A 19,511-nucleotide genomic window follows, 5' to 3' on the forward strand; every position below is an offset into this window, starting at 1 on the left:
ACTGCTTACTGTTCTTCACTGCCACGCAGCCTGTGACTCTAGCTGAGTGGGCACCACCATGAGTGAGTCCACCATGGCCAGCAGGCCCCTCCCACAAGGAAGAGGCCTCAGACCCTGAAAGAAGGAGTGATAAAAAAACTTTCATCCAGAGATCAGAACCGCCCTCAGTTATTAAAAAAATTGGCTCAGGGATTTCTCCCCCTTCATTTTAAACTTGCAGTATTTTCTACCTCAGCCATTCTCCAGTGTGCTCGGCGCTGCCGCACCGACTGTCTTCTAAGCCATGTCTCTTCTTTGTGGGTCAATATTTTAGAGTCTACAGCAGCTGCACCGTTCACGCCAGCATTCCATCAACAGTCAGAGACCCAGGATGGGGGCCCAGAAATGGCGTAGGTGTGAGCGCATGGGTGTCTGTCTTCCAGCCCTCCGGGAGTCGCATGGGCAACCTGGCTTTCTAAAGAGACAAATGTGGGCCCATTGTCACTGTCATCCGGGCCAGGAAAAAAATGGGAACCAGCAGAAGGCTCTCTCATATGAGGCGTCCAGGGCAGGCTTTCCAACCAGAGCGGGGCTTTTTAACTCTCTGTTAAAGGACAGTGAGCCAGGAAAAGGTGAGGAGATGCTCCCGGAGAGGAGGGTTTGATTCAGAGCACCAGACACCCTTAGGGAGCACCAGAGATCCAGGACAGTGTGGCCGGAGCTAGTCACAGATGAGACAGGACCCGACTGAGAGGTAGCCGGAGCTATGCTCTGACCCAGAGATGGATTTTCTCCTGAAAGCACTTGCAAAGCACAGGTGGGCTTGCCATTCCTCGCACCTGTTTTGGGAGTGTCCCCGGGGGCCGGGCTGGTGTTTGCAGGGTGTCCGTGGTTGGGCTAAGTATGCATGTGAGCCCAGAAGTCCGGTCTGGCCAGAACTGTGCCAGCCGGCTCGGTCTCCACAGCAACAGCCCCAGCTTGCACAAGGCTGCTCACCCGGAAGGCTCGCTAAACACTTTCCAAACCAGCAACTACACATGTCTGCTTCTGCCGCTGTGGACCGAGTCACAGCACACGCATGCTTTGCCCCGTCAGGGTCCGACAGGTCTAGAGGTGGGAAGACCAGGCGTACTCGAGAGGCACGCTCATTCAGAGGCCGGAAGCAGGGCCCTGACTGCTCTGCTCGGCTGTCAGCAGCCTGTGGAGGGGACTTTCTTCTCAGCGTGCTCAGATCCTTCTCTGCCTCGCTCCTCACAGCACTGGCCTTCCTTGCCAGCTGACCCCTCCCTCCCTCCACCGTCAGAGTCGGCTTCAGAGGCCGTCTCATGCCCCTTGCTTGCGATTCAGACACTTAGGTGCCCAGGCTGGCCTTGAGCTCACTGTGTAGCCCAATCTAACCTTAACCTTGTGATTCCCCGTCTCGGTCTGCAAAGGGTTGGGATTACAGGCCTGCTCCACCATGCCGGAAGGCCTCCCACTGAGCCCGACTTCTGGACGAGCCAGGACTTTGAGAGGCTCCCCGCATCATCTCCAGGACTGACTTGATCTAATCACAGAACAGAAGCAAGCCTTTCCAGTTACAGCTCCAGGAAGTTCAGGCCATGACACCAGGGGCCACATTAGGGTCTCTGCCTACTGCAGTAGAAGGGGCATAAGTCGCATTTCCCATAGGCCCCAGGTGGTGGCCATAATGCTCGATCGCAGCTGACGTCTGAGAAGAGCACTTACTTCTGCTGCCTTTGGCTTAAACTGTTCTGCCTCACAGAGAAGGAGAGCAGCTGAGAGCACTTCAGCCAGCACACAGTCAGACTGGGCCAGCACACAGTCAGACTGGGTCAGAGCCAGTCATGCCAGAGTCCAGCTAAAAATCTCATCGAGTCCAACCTGGCAAGCTGCAGTTGCCGAGGAACTGCTACCGGGAAGGGCAAGAGCCTTGTCATATCCAGGCTGTGGCCATGCAGTATGCTAACCTCAGAGATACCCATCCAGACGCACACCTTAGTCCCGACACTGGAGAGGCAGAGGCAGGCAGATCTATAAGTTTAAGGCCAATCAGGGTTATGTCCTGATTTCACACAGCTCCATATTACATTGAATAACAGTTAAGAAACAGAGAGGAAGTGCCAGCCAGGGTCCTACAATCACCCGACCTTAGGATCGACCAAGAGGCCTAACCCCCTAAAGGTTTCACCACCTTCTGGTAGCACCAATCTGGGGACCAAGCTTTCAACAGGGTCCTCTGGGGAACTGTTCACATGCAAACTGCAGCAAAGCCTGCTCTTGTATTCACACAGAAGGAAAACAGTGATGGCTGACCCTCGGGGCTTGCTTCCCATCTGATTAGCGTAACTCTTGTGTTGGTGAGCATGTCTGGGAAATCTCCCATTACTGTTGTGTGGATGATGAGACCACCGCTTAGAGAGAAAGCGATGGTGTCGAGTCTCCATTTCTGCAGAGACCTCTGTGGAGTCTCTCCCTCTGGAGTCTCTCCCTCTGGAGTCTCTCCCTCTGGAGTCTCTCTGTGGAGTCTCTCTCTGTGGAGTCTCTCCTTGTGGAGTCTCTCCCTGTGGGGTCTCTCCCTCTGGAGTCTTCTCTGTAGAGTCTCTCCCTCTGGGGTCTCTCCCTGTGGAGTCTCTCCCTGTGGAGTCTCTCCCTGTGGAGTCTCTCCCTGTGGGGTCTCTCCCTGTGGAGTCTCTCCCTCTGGGGTCTCTCCCTCTGGAGTCTCTCCCTGTGGAGTCTCTCCCTGTGGGGTCTCTCCCTCTGGAGTCTCTCTCTGTGGAGTCTCTCCCTCTGGGGTCTCTCCCTCTGGAGTCTCTCCCTCTGGAGTCTCTCCCTGTGGAGTCTCTCCCTGTGGGGTCTCTCCCTCTGGAGTCTCTCTCTGTGGAGTCTCTCCCTGTGGGGTCTCTCCCTCTGGAGTCTCTCCCTCTGGGGTCTTTCCCTGTGGAGTCTCTCCTTGTGGAGTCTCTCCCTGTGGAGTCTCTCCCTCTGGAGTCTCTCCCTGAGGAGTCTCTCCCTGTGGAGTCTCTCCCTGTGGAGTCTCTCCCTCTGGAGTCTCTCCCTCTGGAGTCTCTCCCTCTGGAGTCTCTCTCTGTGGAGTCTCTCCCTCTGGGGTCTCTCCCTGTGGAGTCTCTCCCTGTGGAGTCTCTCCCTGTGGAGTCTCTCCCTCTGGAGTCTCTCTCTGTGGAGTCTCTCCCTCTGGAGTCTCTCCCTGAGGAGTCTCTCCCTGTGGAGTCTCTCCCTCTGGAGTCTCTCCCTGAGGAGTCTCTCCCTGTGGAGTCTCTCCCTCTGGAGTCTCTCCCTCTGGAGTCTCTCTCTGTGGAGTCTCTCCCTCTGGGGTCTCTCCCTGTGGAGTCTCTCCCTGTGGAGTCTCTCCCTCTGGAGTCTCTCTCTGTGGAGTCTCTCCCTCTGGAGTCTCTCCCTCTGGAGTCTCTCCCTCTGGAGTCTCTCCCTGAGGAGTCTCTCTCTGTGGAGTCTCTCCCTCTGGAGTCTCTCTCTGTGGAGTCTCTCCCTCTGGAGTCTCTCCCTCTGGGGTCTCTCCCTCTGGAGTCTTCTCTGTGGAGTCTCCCCGGCTTTGCTTGGCGCAGAGGCTGCACAGAGCCTCTATTCAGGCTGCCACACATAGCTTACATTCTAAGAGGCATGTGCATGGCTCTTTTTAACTTCCCAGAAGCCATAGGATGTCCCCTGAAGCAGGGGACACACTCTACCTTTTGATGGGGGAATGTCAGAGGTCACAGGACCATGAAGATGGTGTTGCAGAGGCCTTTTAGAAATGCTTTGTAGAAGCAGTCTCGTACCACAGCTGCCCGAAGCTTTTCCTCCTGCTTCACCACACTCAGCAGCCTGCCCCTCGAGTCTCGCATGCACTGTTCTATGGGCCCAGATTCTGGCATGCGGCCTAATAAAGATGTCATCTAGTAGATTCATTTATTTATGTTGATGTTCTTACCAAAGGTATGGGTTTTTTCCCTTTGAAAATAAAGTATAGAGAGATAGGAGGTCCTAACATTCAGGATATAAGTGAGCTATTTCCACTCGCCACAACCATCTATGACTGCATAACACGAGTGCTCCAAGTGAAGGAGAGAGAAGAGAAAGGCAGCTGGCTTCTCTGATTCTGCACCGAATATCAACTTTTCAGATAGGAATGAGAAAAGGAAGGTGTATCCTTCCTATCCATCTGAAATCTAACCCTCGTCTCAAGTCTTCTATCTGAAGAGCGTGCTGTTGTTGAACTGGTTGGCTGAGTTGGGCTCGTTCGTCACCTGATGGGCTTCGCCTTAGCAGACCCGTCACCTCATCCCTGGACACCTGTGTGTCTCTAGATTCTCGTGTGCACGCGCGCATGTGTACATGATTGTGGAGGTGAGGAGCCAGCCTCGGCTGCTGCTCTGTAGGCACTGCCCACTTTGTCAAGGCAAGGACTGTTGTTGGCCTGTTGCCCAGTGGATAGGCTGGCTGGCCAGTGAGCCCAAGGATCCATCTCTCCCTACCTCCCAAGTGCTGAGCTTACAAGTGTGCATCACCACGCCCAGCTTGGTTGGTGGTTGGTTGGTTGGTTGGTTGGTTAGTTTTGGGGTTTTGTTTTGTTTTTCTCTTCTCAACCTGGGTTCTTGGGACTGAATTCCAGCCCTCATGATTGCTAAGCCAGAACTATACCAACTGAGCTGTTTCCCAGCCCTCTGCATCTTCTCTTGTCACCCGACCTTCAGTCCTGCCTGTCTGCCAAGCTGCAGTGCTAACCCTGTATATGGACAAGAACTGTGCCTTGGGCATTTGGGGCCCCTAAGGCTACTGCACCCTTGATGGCTGAGTAATTTTTGACTGATTTGGCTGGGAGCTACTGGAGGGAGTACTATGCAGTCCTCCCCTACAGATCTCCACAGAGACTCTAATTAGTGCTACGTGCCCTTCAGCAATTGCTTGGAAAGGAGTTTTTGTGTTCTGGGATACACAGCTTGGTTTCCCCTTAGTTTAGTGGAAGAAACCAGTCATAATGTGATGAGTGCTAAGAACCTGGAGTTCCTTTACCAGATATGGGGTCCTTAGTTCTTATTGACTAATAAGCTGGAGTCACCTGGGAAGAGGGACCCTCAGCTGAAGCATCGTGTCAGTCACATTGGTCTGTGGACACATGCGTGGAAGACTGACTGGATTAATGATTCAAGTGGGGGTGCACTGTCCCTGTGGAAGTGGGCCTCGGCTTCATACAGAGGACCTAGCAGAGCAGGAGCCTGCAAGCCAGCCAGGAAGCAGGGTTCTCCATGTTCTCTGCTTCCATTTCTGCATGACTTCCCTCAGTGATAGATTGTGACCTGAAATAAACCTTTTCCTCCACAAGTTGCTTTTGGTCAAGGCATTTATCACAGCAACAAAAAAAGCAAACTAGATGGGCTGGAGAGATGGCTCAGAAGTTAAAAGCACTGACTGCTCTTCTGAAGGTCCTGAGTTCAAATCCCAGCAACCACATAGTGGCTCACAACCATCCATAATGAGATCTGACGCCCTCTTCTGGTGTGTCTAAAGACAGCTATAGTGTATTTACATGATAAATCAATCTTTGGGCTAGACCAAGCAGAGGTCCTGAGTTCAATTCCCAGCATCCACATGATGTCTCACAACCATCTCTACAGCTACAGTGTACTCACATACAAATAAATAAATAAATAAATAAATAAATAAATAAATAAATCCTTTTTATTAAAAAAAAAACAAACTAGAACATGCAGCAGAACTTTAATAAATGATAGCTGGATGGACAATTTATCATCGTCTTTTGAGACTGGTCCTGGGCTGTGTGGCCCTGGGAGTTTTCCTCTGCAGCTGACTTCTTGCCTGGAATTTTCCTTTTAGCAATACATTCCTTTGGAGTTGAGACTTTGATCTCCAGAATTTGCTGATTAAATACAAATTCTCTTGGAAGGCCTTGTACATTAAACAGCTGTTATCATTAGTGCTGTAATGGGGAAAGTTTGTTGGGTAACATTCCAGACTTGTTAGAAGGGTGATTCCAGGGAAGGAGCCAGGCGCGCGTGAGCACACAACACACACACACACACACACACACACACACACACACCAGAGAGAGAGGGGGGAGGGAGAGAAGAAGAAGGAGGAGGAAGAGGAGGAGGAGGAAGGGAGGGAGGGAGGGAGAGAGGGAGGGAGGGAGGGGTGATCCCAGTGCCTTAGAGAAATGGAGATGAGCGAGGGGAGATTCAAGTGCAGTGCCCACACAGCAGACCCTCCAGTGGGTGTTAGCGTCTCACTGTTGGCCTCACACTGGAGTCTGCACAATGTTCTGTGCTCTGGGATCTATCTGCTCACACGTATGCAGAGCTTGACCCAGCCACCTATGTCACATCACAGACAGAATCAAATGACTGTTCCCTGGACCAGATTGTACTGCGAACACCTCAGCCAATACAATTCATTAACTGGGTATTTCACTAAAGATGGTTGGCAGAACAGATTTTTGTTGTTGTTTGTCTTTTTTTGTTGTTTGTTTGTTTTTGTTTTTTAGAGGGTTTCTCTGTATAGCATTGGCTGTCCTGGAACTCACTCTGTAGACCAGACTGGCCTCGAACTCAGAAATCTGCCTGCCTCTGCCTCCCAGAGTGTTGGGATTACAGGTATGTGCCACCACCGCCCAGCTGTTGTTTGTCTTTAGTAAAATAAATAGTTCTGGTAAAATTTTGGTTTAGAAGGATTTTAAAAAAATAAGTAGGTAGGCAGTGTTGGCACATGCCTTTAATCCCAGCACTCGGGAGTCAGAGGCAGGCAGATCTCTGAGTTCAAAACCAGTCTGGTCTACAGAGAGAGTTCCAGAACAGCCAAAGCTACATAGAGAAATCTTCTCTTGAAAAACCAAAGAAAGGGGGTGGTGGGAGAAGGAAAGGAAAGGAAAGGAAAGGAAAGGAAAGGAAAGGAAAGGAAAGGAAAGGAAAGGAGAAAGGAAAGGAAAAAGGAAAAAGGAAAGGAAATCAATGACTGACAATACAAAATGAAAACACCAGGCATGGACTGCGGTAACAGCTCAGTCTGTTAAGGACTGAGTTCAATCCCTGGGAACCACATACAGCAGGCTGGGTATGGTGATGTCTGCACTGGGTGGGGCGAGGCCAGAGGATCCCTGGGGCCCTGGGTAGCCAACCAAACCTACTTAGTGATTCTCAGGCCAATGAGAGTCCTTGTTCCATGAATACAAGGTGTCTAGGACCTGAGGAACTAACCACAGCTGGCATTATATCTCTGGTCCGTGCACACATGCATATACACACCCATATGCACACGGAAGACTAAAAGAAATTTTGAGGGATTTTAGCTCATAAATATAGTATAACATTAATGGCAAAATCCCAAATCCGTCTTCTAACCTTGAACTTTATGTAGCATATCTGTTAACCTTGACTACTGAAATATAGCATAGAGTAAGGAAAGGGGGAAAAAAAGCTTTTCGGTAATTCAAAACTTAGTTAATATGAACTGGGAATTTTGTGACTCCAATAAGCCAAGAGAGAAAACACAGCCATCTCCCTTATTGTTTCCGTTTACTGTATTCTTTTTCTTTACCAAACTGTCACAATAATACTATTAATAAGTATTATTAACAGCAATGATTTGACAGTAAACCTTAGCATCTTTTAATATTAAACATTTTCACTCCTTCTTAAGTAGTTTTATTCTCTATTGAATGGATTTAGCATCTTTATTTTTTAAATGCATTTTAACAATATTGTCTTCCCCTCCCCCCACTTGGGGAATGCCTGCGAGAAAGAACGTGAAGGACAGGGAAAGCGGAGTTATTCGGGCTCATAGCTTACAGAGCACAGTCCGTTTTCTAGCTTGGCTTGGGCTGTGTCTCCGCGAGCTTGTGCTCCGGAGCTTGCGTGGATCCTAATGCGTTAGGAAGCAGAGATGGACCTGAAGCAGAGATGGGCTTAGTCCTCAAAGGCCACCCCACCAGCCTGTGCTCCACAGCTGAGTCGCACCTCCTCATGGCTCTGTAGCCTTCCAGGACAGTGCCACATGAGCCTGTGTTTAAACATTTCTCCTTTAAATGACAACATAATTTCTTACTGACGATTGCTATTGGAACCAATAGTGGTTTCTGTACAATTGAGTGGCATCACGACCATTCACGTTCCCTTGACTATCTTATAATTCCCTGGAGCTTACAGTGTGATTTCAGGAGTGAGAGACCATTATTCAAGTGACCAGCAAGTCACCAAGGAGAGTGGCATCCCTGTGAATGGGCTCTGACAAGGAAAGGTGAACAAACACAGCCAGGGAGCTGCTGTGAGAGGGTGACAGGGACAGCGCGCACTCTGCAAGCAGGACAGCACAAGCCGTGGGGTGGGCTGGCCAAGCTGTCCTGCCTGTGCTTGCAGCACTCCACCCAGTGGGACCCCGTGGGTAGGGACACTGGGCCACTGGTAATGGAGAATATCAGTGTGTCTGTCCCAAGGTCATCCACATAGCTCAAACCACACAGGGCTCATAGCTGTCTAGCCGTGTCCTCTCCCTGCCCTCCCAGAAAAACCAGAAATCAGCATCTGCATGGAAGCTCCCAGTCTGTAAACACGCAGCTGCTTTTCTGTGAGGGTGGCTGCCACTGGGCAGGGAAGGACTGGCCAGGCCGGCCATTGTGTTGGGGAAGCAAGGACAGCTCTTGGATCTCCTGTATTCTAGTACAGGGCATGAGCCCAACTCTCAGGCCCATAAACATCGGCTTCCCTCTGCAACTTGATGGGAACCCCTGGGTTTCCTAGAGAGCACCCAAGTTGACGTGGGTCTTGTTTGTCACAGGACACAGTTGACTGTCCACAGCACTTTCCCATCATGTCTCACGGTGGTCCTGAAGGATGAGGGGCAGGGGTCCTGAAGGATGAGGGGCAGGGGTCCTGAAGGATGAGGGGGCAGTGGTCCTGAAGGATGAGGGGCGGGGGTCCTGAAGGATGAGAGGCGGGGGTCCTGAAGGATGAGGGGGCAGTGGTCCTGAAGGATGAGGGGGCAGGGGTCCTGAAGGATGAGGGGCGGGGGTCCTGAAGGATGAGGGGCGGGGGTCCTGAAGGATGAGGGGCGGGGGTCCTGAAGGATGAGGGGCAGGGCGGCATATTTCAGCATGCAGCTTATCATACTTGAAAGCAGTCAACAGAGGAGGAAGCAGGAAGGACCTGAGGCTGGGCTCTGTGCTGCTTCCACCTCAGACCCGGAAGCCAAGCAGGCTGTGGGCAGTGATGGAGACAGCAGGGAGGCCACACAGTGCATCTGCCCAGGCCCTACTTCTGAGCAGCCTCCCAAATCTGAACCTGGGTGCGGCCAGGATGGCCTGTAGCATGGGTGTTGGAGAGCTGTCGACTTGTTTTCTTTCTTTTTCATACTTTCATGTAGCCCATCCTGGCTGGGACTTGGGATGTAGCCAAAGATAACCTTGTTTTCTTATCCTCCACCTCTACCTCCCAAGCGCCGGGATTTCCCGTGTGCATCCCACTGGTGTATGCAGTGCTGGGGATCAAAGCCAGGGCCTCTGCATCCTAGCAAATGTTCTACCAACCGAGGGGCACCCAGCCCTGAAGTTGGATTTTCTGTCTGGTGCAGGGAAGCCACAGATTCTAGCCCCGCCTTCCTGCTCCCTAGAGCAGCTCCCTGACTTCCAGTTCCTCTCCAGGCCTCAGTGCTATGTCTGCCTGTCCCCAGGCTGCCTGGAGGAAGCTTCTAGAGGTTTTCTCAGTCCTGAAAGGAGTGGGAAAGACCAGCTCAGCAGTGGCTCCGCCAGAAAGCAGGCTCACACCTGGGAGGCAAGGGGTGGATGGGGTGGACTTGGAAAGATTGAGCAGAGGATTGTGAAAGCTGTTTGACACCTGGCTGAAGGAAGACAGCCATGAGGGTGAGGCTAGGGGGAGGGAAGGGGGTGTCAGTAGGCGTGGCCAGAGTCCCCACAGGCAGTGGCCCAGGCTTTATGTGAGATCGCAGCCCTTTGGGTGAGGATTGCATCAGAGCTGAAGGAAAGACACAGAAGCAGGTGAGCAGGCGAAAGGGACTGAATGACCAGGGTGACTAAATCAGCGCTGCCTCCCTCAGTCCACAGTGATGTCAGCGATGGGCTCCAGGTTGTTAGAAACCGCTGTTTGCCTGTGGCTTTCTGAAACTTTGCAAGCAGTGCTTTTTCAAGAAGTTACAGAGGGAAGGTGATCTTTATGTGCCCAGGAAAGACTGCAGTAATGAAGAAATAGGATTCCAAGCACACAGCTCCTGCAGCAGCCCCTCCCCTCCTCCCACAGCCCCTGCAGCAGCCCCCCCCCACACACACACACACAAACGTCTCCTCCATTCTCTCTCCCCACAAGCATCCTTCTGCAAGCACTGTCTGAGTCTCCACTAACAGACTTGCAGCTGCCCTGGTTTCTAGCTCCCCAGTGAGTTTGTAGGCCGGCAGGGTAGACATATAGGGCACATCAAAAGGCTCTTGGTGGCATATTTTCTTCCCCAACTTTTCCCTCTGCTGGAGAATCAAAGAGTGTCTGTAGGCCCCTCTGAGACCCTCTAAGAAGCAATGCCCATTTTACCTCGTAGATCTGATTCCCCTGAGCCCCCCTACTCCTCACCATGCTGTCAGAATCTTTTGATAAACGTGTTTTGGTGACCGCCTGCCTCAGAATCTCGGTGACTGACACGCATCTACTGCTCGGCGTCCCAAACATTTTTAGTATAAATTCATCTAAGTCTTTTGGGGTTGGCAGCCCTGGGTAATCTGGCAAAGCAAACACCGTAACTGGTTTCTTACATAACCCCACAGTTGGCAGCAAGGCTCCGAAATTAAGCAACACTTGCTCATCTGAGAAGACTTGCCCTGTGTGTATGGGGGGGGGGGGGGCGCTAATGTGTCCTGTTTGTTCCGGTCACATATGTTGTTCATAGTTATTGGCTGGCTTTAATAGTACTTTGAATCCAGCTCCCCCCCCCCCCCCACAGGGTTTCTCTGTATAGCCCTGGCTGGCCTCGAACTCAGAAATCCACCTGCCACTGCCTCCCAGAGTGCTGGGATCACAGGCATGCACCACCACCACCCGCCCGGCTGAATCCAGCTTTCAATGTGGAAGGTTCAGCCTAACTTCTGGACACTTAAAAGCTGACAGTCCACTGCCTAGAGAAGGTCTCAATACTTTGAAGGCTTTCAGGTGCTACTGAGACTGGGGAAATGGGGCTGACAGACCGGATTCAGACTGGTAGTTACAAGGTGGGGTGGTGGCATCTCCTGCGTTCTCCAGGAAGCACCCCCACCCCCCACCCCGGCAGGCGCGGGAGCCTGGCCAGACGTGCTCATCCGGTATAAGCTGCATTCTTTCCGCTTCTTCCTCCTTTTCTGATAAAAAGTATTCAGCTGTGGAACAGGACCCCCCCCCCCCCCCCGCCCCAGCCCAGGATCAGAACCTGGTTCTCTGTCAGGCTTCTGTTTCTGTGACAAGTGCCTCATCATCCTCAGCCTTCTAGGACCTCCTTCGCTTGGATTCTTTGAGCCCTTTAGGAAACCCACAAATGCTGCCCATCCCTGGCCCTGCGACTTTCATCCAACAAGTGGGGGAGGGGGAAACCCTGCACTTCAGAACAAATCCCACTTCCCCCCTTCTTTCTTAAAAAACAGCTCGCTGACCAAGACAGATTTCAAAATGTTTCTCTGATGCCCAGCAGGACACATCAGTTGAGGTTTTTCAGGAAATAATAGGGCTCGCAAGATTTGCGTTGCCAGGTCTCTCAAAGCCTCGGGACTCCCTGGAGGCTAATTGCTGTTTACTGCCACAGACCTTGTCCCTCCTTTGTAACTTTTTCCATCTTAAGCTGGGCCCGCCCCGTCAGCCCCAGAAGCGTGTTGTCTGGGCGGCTGAGTGGAATTACTACCAGTGGGAACTATGCCGCAGGAGGGGCGGTAAGGCTTCGAGGCTCAGCAGCCCTGAGCGGCCTTTTCCACCCTCCGAGCAGAGGTAATTAGCATAGGGAAAATGACTAAGGTGTTGACGTCACCTCTTTCCAGTAGAAACTTACACTTTGTCCCCGTCTGCCTGAGGGCATGCGGGACTTGACTCAGGAATTTGCTGTCTAAACAGGACGCTCTGGAAGCCCAGCCCTCCCCGCCCCCAGGGGGCTGGCTCTCCGCGGAGCTTTATAAACTGCAGCCGGAGAAAGGACCGTGGTCCGCCTCTCCCGCAAAGGAACCTCCCGCCTGGGCTTGACTGCGAGTGAGTGAGTCGTTCGTTAAGCAGCGTCTACCCTGTGAAAAAGCAGAATGCATTTTAGGGACTTTAACTACAATTTTAGCTCCCTGATTGCCTGTGTGGCAAACGGTGATGTCTTCAGCGAAAATGAGACCAGGGTAAGCCTTCTGACGAACTGTGCTTTCTGAGCATTTTCCAAGCACGAGGCTAATTGAGACAATTAGCTGAAATACTCAGGGGTGGGTGGCTCTCCCGTGGGGGTTTATCAAGTAAGCCCCAAAGTATCTACAGCCATGAAAATCAGGCTGTTGCCTGAAGAATGAACTGGGATTGGAGCTGGGTAGAGCTTCGTCTTTGAATGCTCCCAGGTTTCTTGCGCGTGGGAGGTGCGGTGCGGCCGCACCAGGCTCTCTTGAACTCCGGAGGGAGGCTGCCTCCAGCTCTTGCGCCTGGAGTTCCTCGTGGCAAATACTGTGAATGGATTGCCTGTTTATAGTAATGGCGCGGGTCTGCTTCCAGATCTTTCTGAGTAAAGAAAAAAATGCAGACGAAGCTAATATTAAAACTCAGTGAGAGAGAACAGCTCTCACCCAGGCAATTAATTAGTCATCTTAACCACTGCGCTTTTCTTCTCCGTTTGGGAAAAACGTAAGAGGTTCCCCCCCCCCCCCCATCGGTTACTACCGAGCCATCTAATTGATCTTTCATAGGAATTATCTATGGATGGATAGTGACTATGGTCTGGTGTCCGTGGGGATGGTGTTTGTTATGTTCAAGCCATAGGAGGACCTGTAGAGGGTTTGGTTACTGTTAGTTAATTGTGTATGTTTGAGAAACTTGGACGGTAGTTTTGAACTTGACTGTAGAACATATTGTATTCATATTCTGCACATCAAGTATTATTAGCCTGATAAGTGAAATCACTCAATTGTTTCTTAATTAGGTAGAGATACAACTGTAACTGTCGGGTACCTACTATTAGAACAAATAAGATTATTTCACAAGTGTGTGGTGCTGTGGACTTGGCAAGAATGCATGTTCTCTTTGGTTCTGAGCCCTGACTTGCATTCTAAAAATATTCACCAAAGTCATCTCTCCCAAATTCTGAATCATAACTTCAAAACTGCACAGTTGGTCACAGTGCCTATTGATGAGGTCATGCGTAATCTCAGCTTTACCAAGAGACCCTTAAGCCAGAAACTCAACCAGTGCCCAAGAGAGATGGAGGAAAGGAATCACCCAGCCAGCAACATCCAGGTCAGAGGTCAGCTCTGCTCTCCCTACACACCTCTGCAGAGCCCCTCACCTGGTGGGAGTCCTGTGGGCTCCCCAGCCCCTGCTGCAGAGGAGAGGCCGCAGGTGTAGCTCATTAGGCCTTTATTCCCAAAGATGGCTGACACACCTTCCTTCCTTCCCGACACCCCTCTGTTTCCAGGAGAGGCTTGTGAACAGTGGACCCTCTTGTGCCTCAGGCCGACTCCTATGCAGAGCTCACCTCTCAGGATGCAGAATCTCTGCCAGCCGCTTTCTCAACACCCCACCTTCCAGTAGTCCCCCACAAACTGCCCTGAGTGTTTCGCCTGTAGAGAGAACTCAGAAACCACCTGGCATCTGAAAGCTCACAGAATCTTCCTGGGGTTCCCAGGAGTTGCAGCCCCTCTTCTGCCCTTCCCACACACTGCTGCAGGGGAGGGTGGGGCTCCACAGCTTTTTCCAGGAGGCTGATGAGGTTTTTCCAAAAGCCTAGAGCCAAGCTTGTAATCCCCGAATCTGGGCTTTCCGAGCTAAGAGCTCATGATATTTCATAATTCTCAGCAGCCCTTACCACACCAGGGTGAGCGGCACCTGCTTGAAAGTCATAGCTGTGCAGAGGGCCCATTTGCACCAAGTTCAATTGTAAACCAGTATTCTTTCTTCAGAGAGTTAAAAAGTAACAGACTGAGATAAAACCATGGTGGAGTTCCAGAGAGCTCCTTTTAAGGCCTTTGTTCCTAGTTCTTCCGTTTTCATAAGACTCTTCCTTCTCTACCTATTCAAATCTGCCGCAGAGTCTTGGGCCCTAAAGCGATTCTGGAAGAACACAAGTCTCCACCTTGGATGGAGCTGCCTAGTAGGCTGAAGTCACCGGCTATCAGGCTTAGGATGCTGACTGTACCTCCTTGGGAAATGCCTGTCCCGCGTTAGTAATGTGGGGTGGGGGTTATCGGACAGCTGAGACTCTTCGCCGAGGTGCAGAAGTTAATCGTTCTGCTGGCTACGTGATTTCGTTACTCTGAATCCCATCTTCTATCCTCCTTATAAAATCATCTGAGTCTAACCGAGGCTCGAGTACTTAGGGTGTGCAAGGCCTCCCAGCCCAGCATGACAGACAGCAGTGTCTCCTTCTGTAGGAGGGGCAGGCCTTTCCCTAATGCAGACGTTTGGAGTCCTTGAAGGGAATGATAACTCACTTCTTCACCAAGGAGGACAGTGACTTTTAAACCCTTTTATTTTTCAGGCCAAATTTGAATCCCTCTTCAGGACATATGACAAGGACATCACCTTCCAGTATTTTAAGAGCTTCAAACGCGTCCGAATAAACTTCAGCAATCCCTTATCTGCAGCCGACGCCAGACTGCGGCTGCATAAGACCGAGTTCCTGGGGAAGGAAATGAAGTTATATTTTGCTCAGGTAAGTGTGTTCATTGTGAAGCAGGTTTCTCCCTCGAAGCTCTTCTGTGGGAAAGCACTTTACATGCTGATTGTGTTATACACTGGAAACCTAAAGGAATCAGATCCCTGAGGGGTTAGAGCCCAGCCCCACTCGTGTTGAAGCTTTCTTTGCTTCCTGGTTGGTACCGTGTAACAGGTTCCCACATGCTTCTATAGCTGCCAGGACGTCTGCTTGGCCTTCCCCACTATGTTTGCGCCCCCTCACACTGTGAGCCAGGGTAAGTCCTTCCCCCTTCAGTTTTCATCCAGGGTTGTCATAGACACGGGCATCAAAACCAGAATTCAGTTCCTGTTCACCTCTGAACAGACCACATCATGGTTCCTCTCGGACTCATCCCTGGCCATCAGTCGGCCCTGTGTGCTTGCCTTCCGGAAGCTGCCATGAACTGCTGCGACCCTGCTGCATAATGATGAACTGATTTCTCTCCTCAGACTTTACACATAGGAAGTTCACACCTGGCCCCGCCCAATCCAGACAAGCAGTTTCTCATCTCTCCTCCTGCTTCTCCACCCGTTGGCTGGAAACAAGTAGAGGACGCTACCCCAGTCATAAATTATGACCTTTTATATGCTATCTCCAAGCTGGGGCCAGGTAAGCAGCACCCTCAGGTGGGCGACTGTCTGGGAGTTGTGGGAGACTGTCTGGGGTCGGTCTCCAGGCCTCACCCCATGCAGGTGTGTTGTGTGAGCCCTGCGTTATTGCCCGTTGCTGCAGCTGGTGCCAGAGTGTGTGCCCCTTGGAGGATTCCTGGAGACGGTAGCAGCCTGTGGGCTTTGTGCACCACTGTCCTAAGTGTCCCCTGAATCTATCCTGTCACTCAGAGGCCACACCTGTGTGGCTCACTCCAGGCCCCAGGTCATGTTGTTCTGGATGGCATGGGAAAGGGCAAACGGACCAGCCTCTAGGGAGTTCATGTCAGCGTCATCCCACCCGACTTGGGTGGAAGGCAGGCCTACCGTGCGGGACGTGCGCATCTCTCGCTGCACACCGCCACAAGCCAAGCCGCCGCTGCCCACCGCTGCCTCGTCTCCCCCTCACAGACCCCTGGCGGCCCTTTAGGGCAAGGGTTTCGTTTTCATGGCTCATCAGCAGTTTCGTGCTGAAAGATTACATTTCTGAGAACACGGCCTAAATGGAAATTCCTCCCGCTGCACGCACTGAGAAAGAATCACCTTACTAGCGCTAATTGTAGCATCAAGGTCAAAACTGGAAACGTCCTGCTCCTAGCGCAGCTGAGGCCTTGGAGTCTGTGGGTGTGTTACACATGGACACAGATCCTCATCTGCCGCCAGGGACCAGACTATTCCAGAGGCAGGAATTGAGGTGAGCCTTGTGTCTTTGAGAACCCAGGCGAGGAACGAAGGGGCTGAGACATTCCTATCAGGGCCATAACCAGGGCCATGACAGAATTCTCCACAGCCAGCACACTTCGGCCTGCCTTCAGGGCTGCAGCGAGGGGCTACCGAGAACAGTCTGCCTCCATCTGCGAAGTTGCTGCTGTTTCTGTATGGATGGATGTGTTTCTGTATGAGTAAATAAGTGTGTGTATGTTTCTGTGTGTTATCTCAGCTCTGCCTCTGGACCCAGGGTGGATACTTATGGAGAAACCTCCACTCACAGCTTGCCCAGCAACGCTCAGGGAGAGCTGAGGTTGCCTGGCTCTTTAGCCTTGTTGGTGGGGAAGAGGCTGGCCATGCTGCCTCCCCGTTCATGAGTGCTGTGCCTCCCACATCTGAAGGGCAGACTAGAAAGCAGGCGGCCTCAGCAAGCCGCTTCATCAGGAGGGTTCAAACCCGGGCCTGGCATCTGCCGGCACGCACGCCAGGCATGTGTGTCGTGAGCCTGCCACTGGGTGATTTAGATTCATTCTCTCATGGAACTGGCTCCATCGAGGCCGTCGCTGCCCCATTTATAGAGGAGGCAAAGGGCACAAAGGAGTGAGACAGCCTGGGTGAGCTCAGGCTAGCCCAGAAGAGCAATGGGGGAGCACTCCCAGTTCCAGTAAATTTTACAAGAAAAAGTAACAGATGAATGGGTAGGTAGGTAGGTGGACAGACAGACAGAGGATGGTGTGGCTGAAGGTCTCACTCAGGTGTAAAGCACTTGGCCTCCAGTGTCACATAAACCAGGCATGGCGGTGCAGAACCTCTGGTCCCAGCACCCAGGTTAAGCAAGAACAGCAGAAGTCCGAGGTCAAGTGTGGCCATCAGTGAGCCCGAGGCCATCCCATGCAATATAAAACTCTGTGTCCAGACTAAGGAAAGGACGGTAGGGCTGGGCAGATTCACATCAGCCTTGCGCTCATAGGGCCGCCATGCCCACCCAGAGCCCACCTACAGGGCATTCGTTCCCAGCAATGGTGTTTGCTCATCTTTTCCCAGTCCCGACCTTCCCGCAGGGCCCTTGGAGAATGCTGATGGGAGCCCCGGGTGGACATGAGAAGGGGTAGCCAGCAGTGCACACCCTGCCTCCCTCCCCACCCACCCTCAGTGCTTGACTGAGAGCCGTTCTGTGGTGCAAATGTTCCGTCCCCGAGGGAGGCACAAGTGCAGACTGGGTCTGGCCAAGTCTCTCAGCCCATCAGAAGACAGGCAGATCGTGGCCAAGCCAACCCTGAGTCCTCCCAGGACGAGCCCTGGTCCCCACTCACCACGCGCCTGTTTCCGTCCCCCAGGAGAGAAGTATGAGCTACACGCAGCGACAGACACCACTCCCAGCGTGGTGGTCCACGTGTGTGAGAGTGACCAAGAGAATGAGGAGGAGGAGGAAGAGATGGAGAGAATGAAGAGACCCAAGCCAAAAATCATCCAGACTCGGAGGCCAGAGTACACGCCCATCCACCTCAGCTGAACGGCACCCAGACCGAGACAGCGCGTTCTCAATCCCACATGTGGGAAGAAATCTTTTACTTAAGTGCAGGTGGCTGGTCATGGCTTTGGAGGTAACAGCCGTGACCACTGTGGCAGAAATTCCAGTTCATGTTGCTCAGGAGAGAGTCAAGGCCTCCTCCCCTTGTTCTGACGCTGCACCTCAGTCCAGGCCCGCGGCACCTGGGAATGTCTTGGGCCACACTGAGTGTGTGGCAGTCACACAAGGACACTGGGGACATCCTGAGAAAACTGATAGTTCATGTACTCGTTCTTTTCTAGGTTCTGTTTTGGCAAGGACAGGTTGACTGGTGGCCCAGGGAGAGATTTCTGTCTCCAACCAGCGTTCAGGGTACAGCCCCCACTGGTAGGCAGAGGCACCCCCCAAAGCCACCAAGTGTCCAGTGCAGAAAGGTTGTGGGTCAGGCCCCGCCCCGCCCCGCCCCGTGTGGAACTGTCCTTCTCATTCCTTCCCTCATGGTCTAATGTTCATGCATGTGTATTACTGGGTCCCAAGACCAACCTTTTCCCACGTAGGAAGTTACTCTGTTTTCCATCTTGGGAATCCAGGAAAGTTCTGGAACACTCTTACCACGTGTCCTGGTCCTGGCTGTCTCTGCACAGTGCCCATGCACATGGGGTGGAGGCACGGCACTTGTGCTTTCCTGCAAAAGAAGCTGGTCTTGAGTCCCGCGTAGAACTTAGCTTCTGTGGTGGGAGAGCAGCAGGTCCCTGCCAGCGACTGCGGGTGGGGAGGTTCGGTTTGGGTGTCTGCGTTCAGCACTGGTCTCCATTGTTTTCCTTCATGTAGTGGTTTGTGCGTGAATTTCAGCCAAAACCCTCTTTGGGAACTGTTGGTTGAGAGTTTTTCACCCCCATTGAAACATGAAGATAAACTTGTAAATAAAGCCAAGAGCATATCTTAGTACCTGTCTGTACCTGGGTGGAAATAGAGGGCAGAGGGAGTAGCAAGCTATCTGTGACTTGTGCGTGGTAGAAGTTCCTGTCATGTGTTTAATGGGGTGAATCAGCGCATGTGGAGTCCGTCGTAGCCGTGTGTTCCTAGAGGGACACAGTGCCTTTCCCTTTCATTCAGATGACCATGACACTCGGTGAACAGTTGAGTTTTCCTTTGCCAGTCAGTCATCAGGAGTGTATCTGGTAAATAGGTGTTCTATTTTGGTCTTACAATGCCATGACAAAGTTTGTCACTCTGAATAACCTAATGCCAATTAACAGTGCATGCTTTGGGAGCTCAGAGGTGGCTTCCCCTGGGGAGCAAATGGGTTGATGTTCTCCAAACCCTATTCCCAGCTCTCGCTGGCTCAGTGGGGAGGGAGCCCACGGGTGGGGGGGGCCTTCCCTGGCCGCCTGCCCGGTGTTTCTAGTTCTGCACTTTGAACTGGAGAGGCTAACCTCAAAGATATTTTTTTTAATCTGCATTCTATAATAAATCAGCACAATATGCTCTTCTGGAGAAGTTGTTTGTCATTTTCTTTCTGGGACCAGTGTAGGAGGTCGCCTCCATTTATCAGCTTCTACTTATAATTCAGTGTCAAGCACACATCACTCAGGAAAAGGCCAAACAGATAAAAACCAGAGTTAAAATTCTCAGTGTCTCCTCTGTACAGGGGACAGACCATCTTAGGCTGTCGGCCCTGTTCACCGGTACCTCTGCTCGCTCGCTCACTCATTCATTCACTCACTCATTCATTCACGTATGGAGCTGGGAATTAAATCCAA

General features: G+C 51.9%; 1 protein-coding gene across 3 annotated transcripts in view; it reads left to right on the plus strand.

Annotated features, from left to right (window-relative positions):
- Rcan1 (regulator of calcineurin 1) overlaps window positions 1–19,248 on the plus strand; it is a 79,090-nt gene extending 59,842 nt beyond the window's left edge. The window contains exons 1-4 of one of the 3 annotated variants that reach the window (XM_052158668.1): window positions 12,152–12,346; window positions 14,686–14,859; window positions 15,333–15,492; window positions 17,576–19,248. In XM_052158668.1, coding sequence (XP_052014628.1) covers window positions 12,260–12,346; window positions 14,686–14,859; window positions 15,333–15,492; window positions 17,576–17,751 — 597 coding nt within the window. In that variant the 5' untranslated portion in view covers window positions 12,152–12,259 and the 3' untranslated portion in view covers window positions 17,752–19,248. Of the gene's footprint in view, window positions 1–12,151; window positions 12,347–14,685; window positions 14,860–15,332; window positions 15,493–17,575 lie in introns of those variants that run through there. The other 2 variants (XM_052158670.1, XM_052158667.1) reach the window with 2 other exon arrangements.
- Window positions 19,249–19,511: the final 263 nt, after the last annotated feature.

Source organism: Apodemus sylvaticus, chromosome 15 (genome assembly GCF_947179515.1).
Source record: "Apodemus sylvaticus chromosome 15, mApoSyl1.1, whole genome shotgun sequence".
Classification (NCBI taxonomy): domain Eukaryota; kingdom Metazoa; phylum Chordata; class Mammalia; order Rodentia; family Muridae; genus Apodemus; species Apodemus sylvaticus.